The sequence below is a fragment of the Apteryx mantelli genome, chromosome 1 (assembly GCF_036417845.1).
Source record: "Apteryx mantelli isolate bAptMan1 chromosome 1, bAptMan1.hap1, whole genome shotgun sequence".
Classification (NCBI taxonomy): Eukaryota; Metazoa; Chordata; class Aves; order Apterygiformes; family Apterygidae; genus Apteryx; species Apteryx mantelli.
Window position 1 is genome coordinate 31,778,806 of NC_089978.1, and position 14,568 is coordinate 31,793,373.

General features: G+C 44.2%; 1 protein-coding gene across 2 annotated transcripts in view; it reads right to left on the reverse strand.

Annotated features, from left to right (window-relative positions):
* RNASEH2B (ribonuclease H2 subunit B) overlaps nucleotides 1-9,160 on the reverse strand; it is a 46,982-nt gene extending 37,822 nt beyond the window's left edge. For both annotated transcript variants that reach the window (XM_067291749.1, XM_067291746.1), the window contains exon 1: nucleotides 9,035-9,160. In XM_067291749.1, coding sequence (XP_067147850.1) covers nucleotides 9,035-9,098 — 64 coding nt within the window. In that variant the 5' untranslated portion in view covers nucleotides 9,099-9,160. The remainder of the gene's footprint in view (nucleotides 1-9,034) is intronic.
* Between the last annotated feature and the right edge of the window lie 5,408 nt (nucleotides 9,161-14,568).

The following is a 14,568-nucleotide window of genomic DNA, read 5'->3' on the forward strand; positions in this document are numbered from 1 at the left end:
CTGCCATAGCTATACCTGAAGAGCAAGTTCTGACGTAAACACAATGCAGGACAATTAAAACAAGTACCAGCATTGGGCTGACATGTATGTATACTTTGCTTAAGTTATAGTCTACTATTTATTCTTTATTAATCAAATTACATTAAGGCCATTTAAAAATGTGGGTGATAGATCCATCAGCTGTAATAGAGTCTACAAAGGGAACCTCAGAATCCTGAAGCTGAGTTAGAGAGACTATAAAAGTTTAAAAGAAGCTTTTCACTACAAAAAAGGAGGAAAGCTTATCATATTTCATGGAGGTCAAACATACAACCAGGCAAATTCCATAAAATATATAAACAGAACAAAGTGAAAATGAACCAGCTGTCAAAGGAATTCTGGCAATAACTTCTTCCACAATGGATAGATATAAGGCGTTAACGAATCTGGCTATTGAAAAAAAAAGTGTTAGCTGGTATTGCTACATAAATAAACAGGAAAAGAACATAAAACTCCCACTAAGATCTATGAAACTGTTATGGATGATGCAAAGTCTATTCACCCCCTTTTTTTTTTTTTAACTGCTTACAGAATACTATATATAACAGACTAATATCATGTTATATGGAATTCCCATGCAAAAAGATGCCAGACATGCAAGCAAAAAGGCTGTAAATAACTGTCAATTGCGTAAAAGGAAAAAACCCTTTTAGAGTACAAATTTCTCCACCACCATCACTCTGGAAAAAAACAGAATCATTTAACAGTCTGGAAATATAAAGTTAAGATTTCATTTAAAAACAGATATTAAACCACACGTCACCTACACAAGTCTTTTCCATTCCCTCCTGAACTTCTAGCTGTGCACAGAAGGTGTGTCAGATGGAGACATTATGATAGAGTTCATTTAATGGACATTTTACGGAAGATTTTAAACTACAGAGAAAAAAAAAGCTGCAGATATGTTAGATCTAATAATTTCACTTTATTTATGTTCTTTGCAGATTCAGTGAACTCTTAAGTAAATGGTTTTAATTCTGTGCCTGTGCTAATGGTATATGAGCAAAGTGTCCTCTATCCTGCACCATGTCCTGTAAAAAGCCCAATGAAAATTAATTAATAAATCATGACTTTTTATCATCCAAACTTCTGACAAATTTTACAAGTTACAAGGTAATTGTGTGTTAGCATAATGAATAAATTCAGATATGCATAGATTTAGGATGCAGTTTCACAACCGACTTCAACTGACCTAAGACCACACACCATTAAAAAGGATAGTCCTGAGGTCCCCACCTCTTCTCCCTCCCCATTGCACATCTCTGCTGCTTTCTTTCAATCAAAGCTAGCTATCTTATGGACACATGGTGAGCTGGATCAGTTCACTGATCCAGCTAAGAAGTAAACAGCCACGAAAAAGTATTAATTTTCAGCCAGATCAGTAAGCTATTCTGACTCACCATATGGTTACATGATCACCAGAACAACAGGAAATAACCCATGCAAGGGGCAGATGACATGGAAAATAACTTACTCTTCATGTGACAATGGTATCTTTCAGCTTAAGCCTGTTAGACAGCTAGATCTCACCTGACTTTACAGAGGTGGGAAAGCAAGTCAGCACACAAGACTATCAAGACTATACTGCTGCTTCCTTGGCTCACAACGCTTCCAGAATATAAACAGCACAGAGCCTGATTACCTCTGCAAATTGGGGGGGGGGGGGGGAGAGGGGGGGGTATTCAGGTGCTTACATATAAATGCACTTGCACCCCCTTGATTTTTGGAAATGCTGTCTTCTCAGTCGTTACTCAATTATGATCCTTTGCCTTATGCTTTCCTTGACCTTACATAGTACTAACTTCAGTGAAAGGGGACTTCTACAATGCCTGTTGTCAAAGCTAGAATGGTTGTCAGTTTAGTAATCACAGATTTATTATTTGATGCCCTAAAACAAATAATGTTTAATGTGGTGTAATTTACACTCCTTAAATTTTCAGTGCCTCCCACTTCACCTAGAAATCCTAACATACAACACATTGCCATCTAAAAATGGCACTAAGATCTCTACCTTGAGCAAAATTTCACACAGAAATGCTACCAGACGGTTTGAGTAGTCTTTTGCCCCTGTACACAGCTAAGCAATAGGGCTATTAAGACTAACTGTCTGAGAGCATCCTTTGGCTTCACCTTATGCTGGCACAGTTCACATAGGCCAAAAAATATGCTCATGGACTCACTGGTAGCAATGGACAGTATTAATTCAGCAATTATTGAAATCAAGACGCTAGGCAGGTCATGCAGGGGTTTGTACTGACTAAAGGAGAGGTCAGTCTTGAGAAGTTCAAGAACAAGTTATCACTTGAAGGATAAATACTTCAGACTTCCCTTCTCAGGGATTTATGGGGTCAAAACTGGTGCAGCTGTATTACTGGCTGAATCAGCCCTATTCCCATGTGCAGAGAGGCCTAAGTTGGCATAACTTGGTCTCTTCCAAGCCAGATGGCAGAAAGCAGACGTAGGAGATGGTGTTACGCATTAAAACATCTCTTTTCAGTTATTTTATTTGCTATGCTTCCTTCTGGCTCCGTAGCTTGCCAGTTATATCTGCTTTATATGCAGCTGAGCTCAGCATGCCCTTTTAAGAGATGACATATAAGAAATAGTGCAAACTACCTGCAGGCAAAAGGCTTTGTTCAGGGATACAAATGCCAGTTTAAGGAAAGGTTAAGTAAAATATACTAACAGAGTGCTAACTTCTAAAATAAGTGTATTCACAGTCACTTTATTAAGAAGGTGTATAAATATGTGTACATGTATTCATACAATCTTTGTAATGTTTTAAGTCAGCTGTTAAGTATATATTTCTTTGTTGTAAACATTATTTTGAAGATCTTTACCTAATTTATTCTGGAAATATTAAGGTTCAAGTGCCCAGCTAAATTTTGACGTTCATTAAAATTTCTGAATCAAACTTCCTAACAGCCCAGCAGTGTGGTATATTTTGTAGCAGGTAAATTGAACTAATTTTTTTAATGTTAAATAAAAGCATGTATCAAAATATTTTTAAGTGCAAAGTGCAAGAATGGAAAAGAATAAAAATAAAAACTGCCGACCCAAGATTTTAAAGAAAACTACATTTTATGCAATATGTATTCTAGAGCTTCTTTTAATATGACATCTTCTCTCAATATGACCCAAAATTCTTAAGTCAAATGGTTCCTCTGTTGTTTCATGGAGACAAAAGTTCCTTAGTCTCATTTAAAAGCACTAAGGATTAATTTAATGCATGCTGATGCCCTATGGTTTGGCAACACAGTCCATTTATTCCTGCCTCCATCTGACTTTTGGCATATATGAGATTTGCCCAGAAAACTTGCCAAGTTTCATGTGAAACTGCTCTTTTTATTTTTAAATAAGTAATTCCTAAAAATAATAGGATTGTTAAATTTCCCTCCCCCCTTGCTATCCTTCCAGTGCTATTCATATGGCAGTTACCATAAAACAATAAAAAAGCTAATCCATTTACTGTTTAAAAAAATAGCAGGCTGAAAAATCTACATTTGTCTAGTTTAGGAAACTAAAGGTTGAAATTAATTTTTAGCTTGCAGCTAACCCCTACTTCTTTTACTAATACAGATAAACATGGAACAAATTAAGTACAACAGTCTTAACCTTAGGTGTAGAATGGAACAGACTTAGAAAACTGTCTTCAATCCCTGACCTCTTTGCTAAAACTTGCAAAGGATATAAACAGTTCCAGTTCTGACACAACACCTCTCCCTGAAAACCTTTATTGCAAAGAGACTGTGCTTCACACACATCCTGTTAAGCAGCCAGTGTGTGACTTTAGTTGCTATTGGTAAGACTAGTTTGAAGACACTACATAAGGCGGCACATTTGTTATACAGAACACAGACCAGATCTATGTCACACACTGATTTCATCACAGTATTTGAGGGTTTTCTTAGAGCCACTACTCTTAGAACCCAACAGCTAGGTGGGATCTGAATAGTATTTCTTTTTCTGAGGAAAAATTTCTAGTCCTTATGGTTTCAGAAAAAAAGCTTGCAAATGGTAGTTTCATGGGCCCAACTCCACAAAACAAGTAGAAATATCCATATGCACACTAAAAAAAGTCATTGATCTAGGTAGTGTGATTTAAAAAAAAAACAACATGAATACTAAGTAAACATAGACAGAATGTCTTCTATTAAAGCATGGCATTAGCACTTGTCTAGCTATGAGATGGCCAGGTTCTAATCCTCAAGAGTTATTTTTTCCCCTTGTATCTATTCAGTAGCTAGATCAATACAACAGGAAGCTTCACCTTATCCAGGGTAAAGGGGTCTCGAATCCACGGATAATTTAACAACCCTGGTTATCTAACTACTACAAGAAATGCAGAAGAGCACAATCTGGAAACTTAAGACACCCACTAGTGAAGTCCATGTGGGTTCTTCAGGACATATTAGCACTTTGATGTCTCTGTACCATGATTCCCCCAGAGCTCCAGATTCAGGAGGTCTTCTTAGGTGTTGACGCCAACTAGCCTGGACAAAGCAAGTTCAGATCCATTTTTCCAGCCAAGCTAATAAAATCCCCTGGAACATGGAGCACAGTGCAGAAACACCAAAGTGGGTCTGTACAGAGCCAGCTTGAGTCCATCAGGACTTATTAGCTCAGACACTGTCTGAAAGCAGCTGCACTGCAGAGCTGGTCCTGGAAACAGCAGAGATGTGTTAACATGGCACAGTACTTGAACTAATAAACCTTGTTAGTGCTGAGCTGAGTCTGCTCTAGGCCAAATCTGGTGCCTGTATATCCACAGCATAGTCAATCTGCAACTGCAGAAACTGCTGAAAGAGTTGACTCTAATTCTGGCCCAGCATGCACAGCTCTAATCCTACCCTTATGCCCAAGTTTTCTGTTCTCATCACCTCACTCCATCTACCACACACCACTCTCTCCCTGATTGTTCATCCTTATATCTCTTGACTGTGGGCCTCCATTTCTCAACCTTCTTCTAAATGTCCATGATAAGGCTGCACAATGTACACTGGTGGCTCCCAGTCTTTCAGGTGTGATTATCACAACTACCACCTTCTCCTTGTCCCATCCTCTCCATCAGACTGATGCTTTCTAACTCCTCTGTTCCTGACTCTCAAGCCAAGGCTTCCACCTTTGTCCTGCCCTTGGCCTTTCAATCCCTAGCATGGGCATAATTACACTTATAAAAACAAAATAAAAAGATGCTTGTATTGGTATAGCAAATCATCCTGCCTTCATGAAAAAACCCAGCATCAGCAGCAGTATCAGTAGAAACACCACCACTAGATCTTTCACCAGAGGAAGCTACCAGTTCTAAGAGTAAATCTGCTACTTCACTTTAAAGTTGCTTACCTGCCAGCCCACATATGAGTGTCCAAGGCTCTTCTTCCTTCCCCCTTCCTATTTGCACTTGCCTTGTGTGACTGCCCCAAGCCATGCAGGCCTGAGGGTCTTGGCACAACAGAGGGCTGGTGAGAAGAAACACTGTCCTCAGGCTGCTACTGATAAGAACAGTAAAGGAGGTTCTTTCATTGCCATAGGAAGGAATTAAGGTAGGCAAAGGCAGACTGAGATGAAGCACAGGGCAACTGGCCTGCTGACTGGACATCAGCTCTGTGTCTCAGCTCAGGCACTTTTGCTCTTCCATCCAATCATCACTCACCTCTATAATCCACACAAAATAACTCCCTGAGCTGTGTGTTTTGCAGCTCTGTCCTATGTGTGGCATGAGCCGGACATCAGTGATCAAAGTTTTACAGTACTGGAAATATAAAGATACAGTTAATCATTTGTAACACAAAATGATTGAGTCTGACCTTCTAGAATTGTTCAGGAAGGTTGGAATTGCATACATTGAACAACCACTCCAACTGCATTACTCCTTTAGCTACAATCAAGACTGACAAAGACCATGGGCAATTCTATATGGCACAGGAGATCCTTGTTTCTGAGTTGATTCTAGAACACTGAAATCCATATAAAAATAAAAAAATCAGAACTAAAATTGAAATTTACCTTCTCAATCATCAATCATGCTCCAACCAGTACACCAACAATTTATTGTCTGCACAGTATGATGTATTGTATATATGTGTAGTAAAACAAGGAAATAAATAACCACTTTATAGACCTCAATCCTAAAGCACATAAATACACTTTGCTTACTTTCTAGGGAAGAATAGAAAATGAAATCTGCCTGGTTTTGAGCTGCTGTGTTGCAAATATCAATCCAATGTTGCCAGCTGTGGAAGTCTAAAGGAAAAAAGGACCTCACCTTCCTCTTACATATGCTTTTTACATCTAGTTAGGTATTTCTATATGCCACATTAGCAGCAAAACCCGGGTCAGAAACTTCCATAAAATCAAGAGATTAATTTTCAGTCCAGTGGCATAACTATGGGACCAGAATGACAAGAGTCATTGTTCAAAACTCCAGCCATATCCTTGCCTTGTTCTAGGAAGCCGTTGTTGTGCCTCTGAAGGTTTAGGGGACTGAGAAATACAGATATTTAGGGAAGCAAGTTTCAGTTCTCATTGCTTTGATTTTATACTGACAGACCTCATGCTCTTCTAGACTAAGATTTCTAGTCTCTTTGCAGAACTAGTCATTATTTCCAGCCATACAGGCACTTTTAAGATGGCATAATCAGAGCAAGGTGAATGACACATATCTAAGTGGAGATGCCATTAGGTTGTGTAGGACGGTATACAACATTATTGACCTCATAAGCTGTTCTGGGAGGCAGACTACCCAGGGGAGTAGTTACAAGCTAACTTAAGGACTTGAAACTGGGGCCTTAGAAAACTCTTTTCTTACAAGAAAACTATCAATTAGGTCTCTGAAGCTTCTCATATAGCATTAAAACATATCTTTCCTCTCCTTCCCATTATGCTCAGGATAATGGCCACAGATACAAGATTATAAACATGCTATTTACATCTACAAAGGTGTTGGTAGACTTACGAACACAAGGTACTAAATTTGCACCCAGAATCAGATCTCAGAAGCAATTATTTACATAAGTCATTCTTATGCATGTGTGTAGCATAATACCATGCAGATTTTATGATTAATATGGATTGCTGTATGAATAAAAATTAACATCAAACAAAAAAGGCATTTTGCAAAGATGTAAAGATACAAAAAAGCAACTTTGCCCATCTTATTTTCTAAAAGCAATCAGGTCTTCCTGTTACAAATTCTGCTAAACAACAGAGAACTTCTGAGATCCATCAGAAAATTCAGTTCAGAAATGCAAAACTTTGAAAAGTGATACATATAACTTTAAAAATCTCCTTTCTGAAAAAAATCATTAAAAACATTTAATCTATTTCAGTTCAGCAGTCCTATTCATTTGATAGGCAATTTTCATCAGCAGTGGAGCTATGAAGTTACTGTCTGCAGATTTTTTTTTAATCACTATGTACTTTGAGGTTCTACTAAAGCTTAATAAATTTTCTTACAGGTCTGGAGTACTATATAAATTTTTCAGAGCTGTGCTGGCATAATTGGTAATACAAACTGTCTGGCTTTAAGAAAGTTACAAGCTTTGGCTCCAATCCTGCAAACACTTACTTAAGAATTTAACTTACTGCACAGAACTGACTACTTATGCATAAGTTAAGCATATTTGCAAATATTTGCACAGTATGGACATCTGTTCGCATAGCCAGTCATCTGATAGAAGATTTAGCTTTAAATCCTAGAGCAGAGAACCAATATTAAAATAATGAATTCCTCACTTATAAATACCTTTCTTTGGCATCAAGCATGTCAGATGCCAAAAGGGTGGAATAGAAAAGTTAAAACCAGAGAAAGAGAGGAAACAGCAAATCATAACAATTGGTTCTGCTGCTCATGTAACTAAAGAAGTCTGGTTTCTGAAGGATGCATGTCTCAAGACTGAGCTCCTGCCTCATTTTAAACCCTTGCTGAACTAAGCTCATACTATACTATAAATGGCCCATTTTCACAGCTGCCATTTTGACAAAGCTCTAAAATATCCCTAATAGCACCTTCTCTTTATCAAATTTGGTTTAAATTAACAAAGAGGCTCAAAAGTTTTCAGTGGGATAAGAAAAGGGCACTCTACAAAGCTGACCCATCAATAAAACGACTGGGTAAGTCTCATTTCCTTAGGAAACCAGGCCAAACCCCTCCCACCTTTGACATGCCTCTCTCTTATTGTCTTGGAGTTTGAACATGTCCTGTTCCACTCATACTCTTTAACACAAAAACCTTTTGTGATCAGTGAATTTAGAATTTTAAAACCTGACACCAGGCAGAAATAAACATAAAGGAGGAAAGGCAACTTCACATTTATTCAACACTAAGCAAGAGAAATGCAGCCTACGTAGTGCTTAAGGCCTTGTGTCCATCACATCCGCAGAGCTGCTATGTGGAGCTCTGCTTGTTTAGCTTCTAAAGAGCTGAGCAGATCTTACTCGGGATTAGGATTTATGGTTCCCAAGGAGTTTATTTTAAAGCTGATGCTTAGGGCACTAAACCATTTCCTCCGGAAAACACAGGAATGGACAAAGAGGGTGGAGGTGAGGTGGTCGGCAGCAAGGAGACAGCGCAGGGCTCCACCAGGGCCCTGGGTGACAAGACTGCTCTGCTATAGCTCGTTTCTCCAGGGTTCCCAATGCCTTTTGCAAACCAAGGGACAGCTGACCTTTGCAAAGCCCCGGTACCACAGAAAAATAAAACGCCCAGATGCTGTGAGAGAAACGGGGTCGGCAGAGGGGGTGCTCTGCCGGGGCTTGTGTGGAAGCTGTGTCACAAAACGTCCGTGTCACACCAGGACCGGGGCTGGCTGCGCACAGCAGCCTGGAGACCGGCCCCAGCCCTGGGAGAAGGGCACCCGCCTCCTGCCCGAGCGGCGGCCCCGGCTCCGCCGCGAGGAGCGCGAGCACCGCCGGGGCCAGGCAGCGGGGCGCGGAGGCGAGCCAGAGAAGCAGCGCTGCGGCAGAGCCTGTCCCGCCGCCGAGCCCCGCGGGTTACCTGGTGCAATGAGCACCCACTGGCCGGGGTGCGCGTCCGTGGGACGCTGCTCCGCGCCGTGCATGCTCCGTGCCCCCCGGCCGCCGCCCGCGCTCCCGCCGCTCCCGCCGCCGCCGCCGCCGCCGCCGCAACATGGCGGCCGGGGCGGGGCCGCGCAGCGGGAGGAGAGGCGGGAAGAAGTGCCGCGTGTCCCGGCGGCCGCGCGCCGCGGAGCCCGCCGCGCGGCAGCAGGGCACCTCTACGCCGCGGGCGGAGGAGGGGGCAGCGGAGCGCTTAGAGCGCTGCGGCTGCGCTGTCGCTTCCCCACCCCCCCTCCCGCTCCGGGGAATGGTACGAGCCACTGTGGGCGGGACCGAGGGCGCCAAAGCTCCTCCCTTCGCCCCGCCCGCAGTCGGCTGGCCGTTGGGCGTATGCGGAGGGGGGAAGGGCGGGCGGGGAGGAGCCTTCCTCTCCCGTCTGCGCGCAGGGGCGGGCCGGCGCTACGCGCGCAGCCTCGGCCCCCTCGCACCGGCAGGGCTGACCGGCAGCGCCTGCCTTTTAACCCCGTCTGCTTCCCAGCCGGAAGGTGCCCGTTTCTCAGGTGGCTGTGGCAGACTTCAGTGCGGGCGCACCTGAGGGGGGCGCCTGCCCCATGGGCAGGGAGGACCCCTATCTCTGCCGTATGCTTTGTCTTAAGGAGCCGCAGCTTCGGTTAGAAGAGGTGAATTTGGAGCTAATGGCACAAATTCAGGGCTTCGAAGATGATTAAGGGATGGGAGCACGTATGGGGAGAGGCTGAGAGAGCTGGGACAGTTTAGCCTGGAAAGAGAAGGCTCAAGGGGGAATCTTGTCAATGTGTATAAATACCTGAAGGGAGGGGATAAAGAAGGAGCCAGACTCTTCCCAGTAGTGCCCAGTAACAGGACAAGAGGAAATGAACACAAATTGAAATACAGGGAATTCAGTTTAAACATATGAAAAAACCCTTTTACTGTGAGGGTGGTCAAGCACTGGAAGAGATTGCCCAGAGAGGCTGTGGAGCATCTGTCCCTGGAAATGTTCAAAACCCAGCTGCACACAGTCCTGAGCAACCTGCTTTAGCTGGCCTTGCTTTGAGCAGGGGAGTTGGACTAGGTGATCTTCAAAGATCCCTTCTGACTTCAGTGACCCTGTGAAACGATTCTGCGAAATTCCAGTCCTCCAAAGCTGGGCATGGGGAGATCCAGAGCTTCCTCGTAACTGTCATTCTCCATGGTGTATAATACGACCCTGTTAAATATGTCCTATACCTATGGATAGCACCAAGGAGCCCCAGTCACCAAATAAGATCTGCACATATGTATATCTTCATATGCCTATATATATACGTAAGTAGACATGCACAGCTTCACCAACACAAGACTGGGTTGATGGCCAATGTCCCAGGAATTTAAGAGACAGATATTACATGATATCAAAAGTATTAAAGTATACATATCAATTGCAAATCTCAGAGATATGAAACAAATATTAAAAACATACTAACATTTATGCCCCAAAACAGAACAGAACTAACCAAGGCCAACATATGCAAAACAGCTGAGTTGATGTAAGGCTGAAAAAAATAATTTCCTGAAGTTTGAGCATATACATTCATAACTCTGAGATTACATTAATCTAAATTTGTTTTAATTTTCCCATTTTTTTTCTGCCTGAAGTGGGACAGGATATAAGTGCCAAAGACCACACCACACCATGTGTTTTGAAGGAGAAGTCCCCCCTGAAATCACAGGGAAGTTCTGCTTTCAAAATGATTGCAAGTTGCCATAGCATATGCCTGGATTGCAACATTCACTGATGGATCTTGTAAAATCCTCTTCAATACTTCCATTAGCAAAGAGAAAAAGAGACTCCCAACTGTTCTACTGTAATCTGTACAAGAGCAGCAGGAGAGAATGCAGCCAGGAAAGTGTGCATGGGATGTGGCTATGGAGGATCCTCTTGTATCCCTCCTGGGAAACCTGCATGCTCGATCACCTCCCTGAAATGCCTGTACACCAATGCACGCAGCATGGGGAACAAACAGGAAGAACTAGAGATGTGTGTGCGGTCGCAGGGCCATGATCTCATTGCCATTACAGAGACATGGTGGGATAGCTCACATGACTGGAGTGCTGTCATGGATGGCTACGTGCCTTTTAGGAAAGACAGGCCGGGAAAGCGAGGTGGTGGAGTTGCTCTTTATGTGAGAGAGCAACTGGAATGTATCGAGCTGTGCCTAGGGGTGGATGGAGAGCGAGTCAAGAGGTTATGGGTAAGGATTAAAGGGCAGGCTAGCATGGGTGACACTGTGGTGGGTGTTTACTACAGGCCACCTGATCAGGAAGAGGAAGTCGATGAGGCCTTCTACAGACAGCTGGAAGTAGCCTCATGATCCCAGGCCCTGGTTCTCATGGGGGACTTCAACCACCCTGATATCTGCTGGAAAGACAACACAGCTAGGCTCAAACAGTCCCGGAGGTTCCTGCAGAGCATTGGTGGCAACTTCTTGACACAGGTGGTGGAAAAGTCAACAAGGAGAGGTGTTCTGCCGGACCTCGTACTAACAAACAAAGAAGGACTGGTTGAAGACGTGAAGGTCGGGGGCAGCCTTGGCTGCAGTGACCATGAGATGGTGGAGTTCAGGATCCTGCGAGGAGGAGGCAGGGCACTAAGTAGGATCGCAACCCTGGACTTCAGGAGAGCAAACTTTGGCCTCTTCAGGGACCTACTTGGAGGAATCCCATGGGTTTGGGCCCTAGAAGGAAGGGGTGTTCAAGAGAGCTGGTTAATGTTCAAACATCACTTCCTCCAGGCTCAAGAGCGGAGCATCCCTATGAGTAGGAAGTCAAGCAAAGGAGGCAGGAGACCTGCATGGATGAGCAAGGAGCTCCTGGCAAAACTCAGCCAGAAGAAGGAAGTATACAGAAAGTGGAAAGGGGGACAGGCCACTTGGGAGGAATATAGGAACGTTGTCAGAGTATGCAGGGATGTGACAAGGAAGGCTAAGGCCCATTTGGAATTAAATCTGGCAAGAGATGTCAAGGACAACAAGAAGGGCTTCTTCAAATGCATCAGTAGCAAAAGGAAGACTAGGGAAAATGTGGGCCCATTGCTGAATGGGGGGGGGGATGCCCTGGTGACGAAGGATGCAGAGAAGGCAGAGTTACTGAATGCTGCCTTTGCTTCAGTCTTTACTGCTCAGGCCAGCCCTCAGGAACCCCAGACCCTGGAGGCAAGAGAGAAAGTCTGGAGAAAGGAAGGCTTTCCCTTGGTCGAGGAGGATGGGGTTAGAGATCATTTAAGCAAACTTGACACCCACAAATCCATGGGCCCTGATGGGATGCACCCACGAGTGCTGAGGGAGCTGGCGGACATTATTGCTAAGCCACTCTCCATCATCTTTGAAAGGTCATGGAGAACAGGAGAGGTGCCTGAAGACTGGAAGAAAGCCAGCGTCACCCCGGTCTTCAAAAAGGGCAAGAAGGAGGAGCCAGGGAACTACAGGCCAGTCAGCCTCACCTGTATCCCTGGAAAGGTGATGGAGCAGCTCATCCTGGAGGCCATCTCCAAGCATGTGGAGGACAAGAAGGTGATCAGGAGTAGTCAGCATGGCTTCACCAAGGGGAAATCATGCTTAATCAATCTGATAGCCTTCTATGATGGAATGACTGGCTGGGTAGATGAGGGGAGAGCAGTGGATGGTGCCTACCTTGACTTCAGCAAGGCTTTCAACACCGTCTCCCATAACATCCTCATAGGGAAGCTCAGGAAGTGTGGGCTAGATGAGTGGACAGTGAGGTGGATTGAGAACTGGCTGAATGGCAGAGCTCAGAGAGTTGTGATCAGCGGCGCAGAGTCTAGTTGGAGGCCTGTAGCTAGCGGTGTCCCCCAGGGGTCAGTCCTGGGTCCAGCCCTGTTCAGCTTCTTCATCAATGACCTGGACGAAGGGACAGAGTGCACCCTCAGCAAGTTTGCTGACGATACAAAACTGGGAGGAATAGCTGATACCCCAGAGGGCTGTGCTGTCATTCAGAGAGACCTGGACAGGCTGGAGAGGTGGGCGGAGAGGAACCTCATGAAGTTCAACAAGGGCAAGTGCAGGGTCCTGCACCTGGGGAGGAATAACCCCATGCAGCAGTACAGGTTGGGGGTTGACCTGCTGGAAAGCAGCTCTGCCGAGAAGGACCTGGGAGTGCTGGTGGACACCAAGTTAAGCATGAGGCAGCAATGTGCCCTTGTGGCCAAGAAGGCCAATGGTATCCTGGGGTGCATCAGGAAGAGTGTTGCCAGCAGGTCGAGGGAGGTGATCCTCCCCCTCTCCTCAGCCCTGGTGAGGCCACATCTGGAGTACTGCGTCCAGTTCTGGGCTCCCCAGTACAAGAGGGATGTGGCACTACTGGAACAAGTCCAGTGAAGGGCCACAAAGATGATTAGGGGACTGGAGCATCTCTCTTATGAGGAAAGGCTGAGAGAGCTGGGCCTGTTTAGCCTGGAGAAGAGAAGGCTGAGAGGGGATCTTATTAACATGTACAAGTATCTGAAGGGAGGGTGTCGAGAGGATGGGGCCAGACTCTTTTCAGTGGTGCCCAGCGACAGGACGCAAGGCAACAGGCACAAACTGAAACAGACAGTTCCATCTGAACATGAGGAAAAACTTCTCCACTGTGGGGGTGACAGAGCACTGGAACAGGTTGCCCCGAGAGGTTGTGGAGTCTCCTTTTCTGGAGATATTCAAAAGCCACCTGGACGCGATCCTGTGCAAGGTGCTCTAGGTGACCCTGCTTGAGCAGGGGGTTTGGACTAGATGATCTCCAGAGGTCCCTTCCAACCTCAACCATTCTGTGATTCTGTGAAGAATAGAACTGGTTGCTGTGTTTGAAATCTTCTGCAAGGAACATTTTCCATATGGATAAAAAGGTTTTAGTAAATAACAACATCAATTTGGCTCCCAGTCATGCAAATTACAGTTTATAATTAGCTGTTGTACACTACTGAGTTTAATAAAGCTCCAAAAGAAGCCAGGAATCCAACACTACAAACCTCCAGATATACTGTATGTGGCAGGGTCAGGTTCGCAGGTGTAACCCTACAGTCGTTGCATGCACAGAGATCCTATTTCCTTTGTGACTTCAGTGTGTGCGAGACCATGTGTGATGGAAATGTTACAGCAAACATTGCTGCACATTTGCAAAACTGAGTTATTAATCCCATGCTTTTCAAAGCACCAGTCCATCCTTATTTAGGCACCTCATAAGCAAACTCATTTGCAGAAGCACCAAGTGCTCCTAACATCAACTGAAATGAATGGATGTTCCAGTTGTTCATTTCTTTTGATTCACAAACATCTCTCACAATTTCTAGATGTATATTGGCCCTGAGACCTACAGTGTACTTTTTCAAGAACTTCCAGTTAGAACTGTTTTTCTCAGATACTCCAAAATGCCCTAAACTGCAATTCTCAAATGAGCTTGAATAAAATTTTAAAATGAAATCAGCTGTGGAACAAAAATAATGCAGTGATTTATACATGTGAA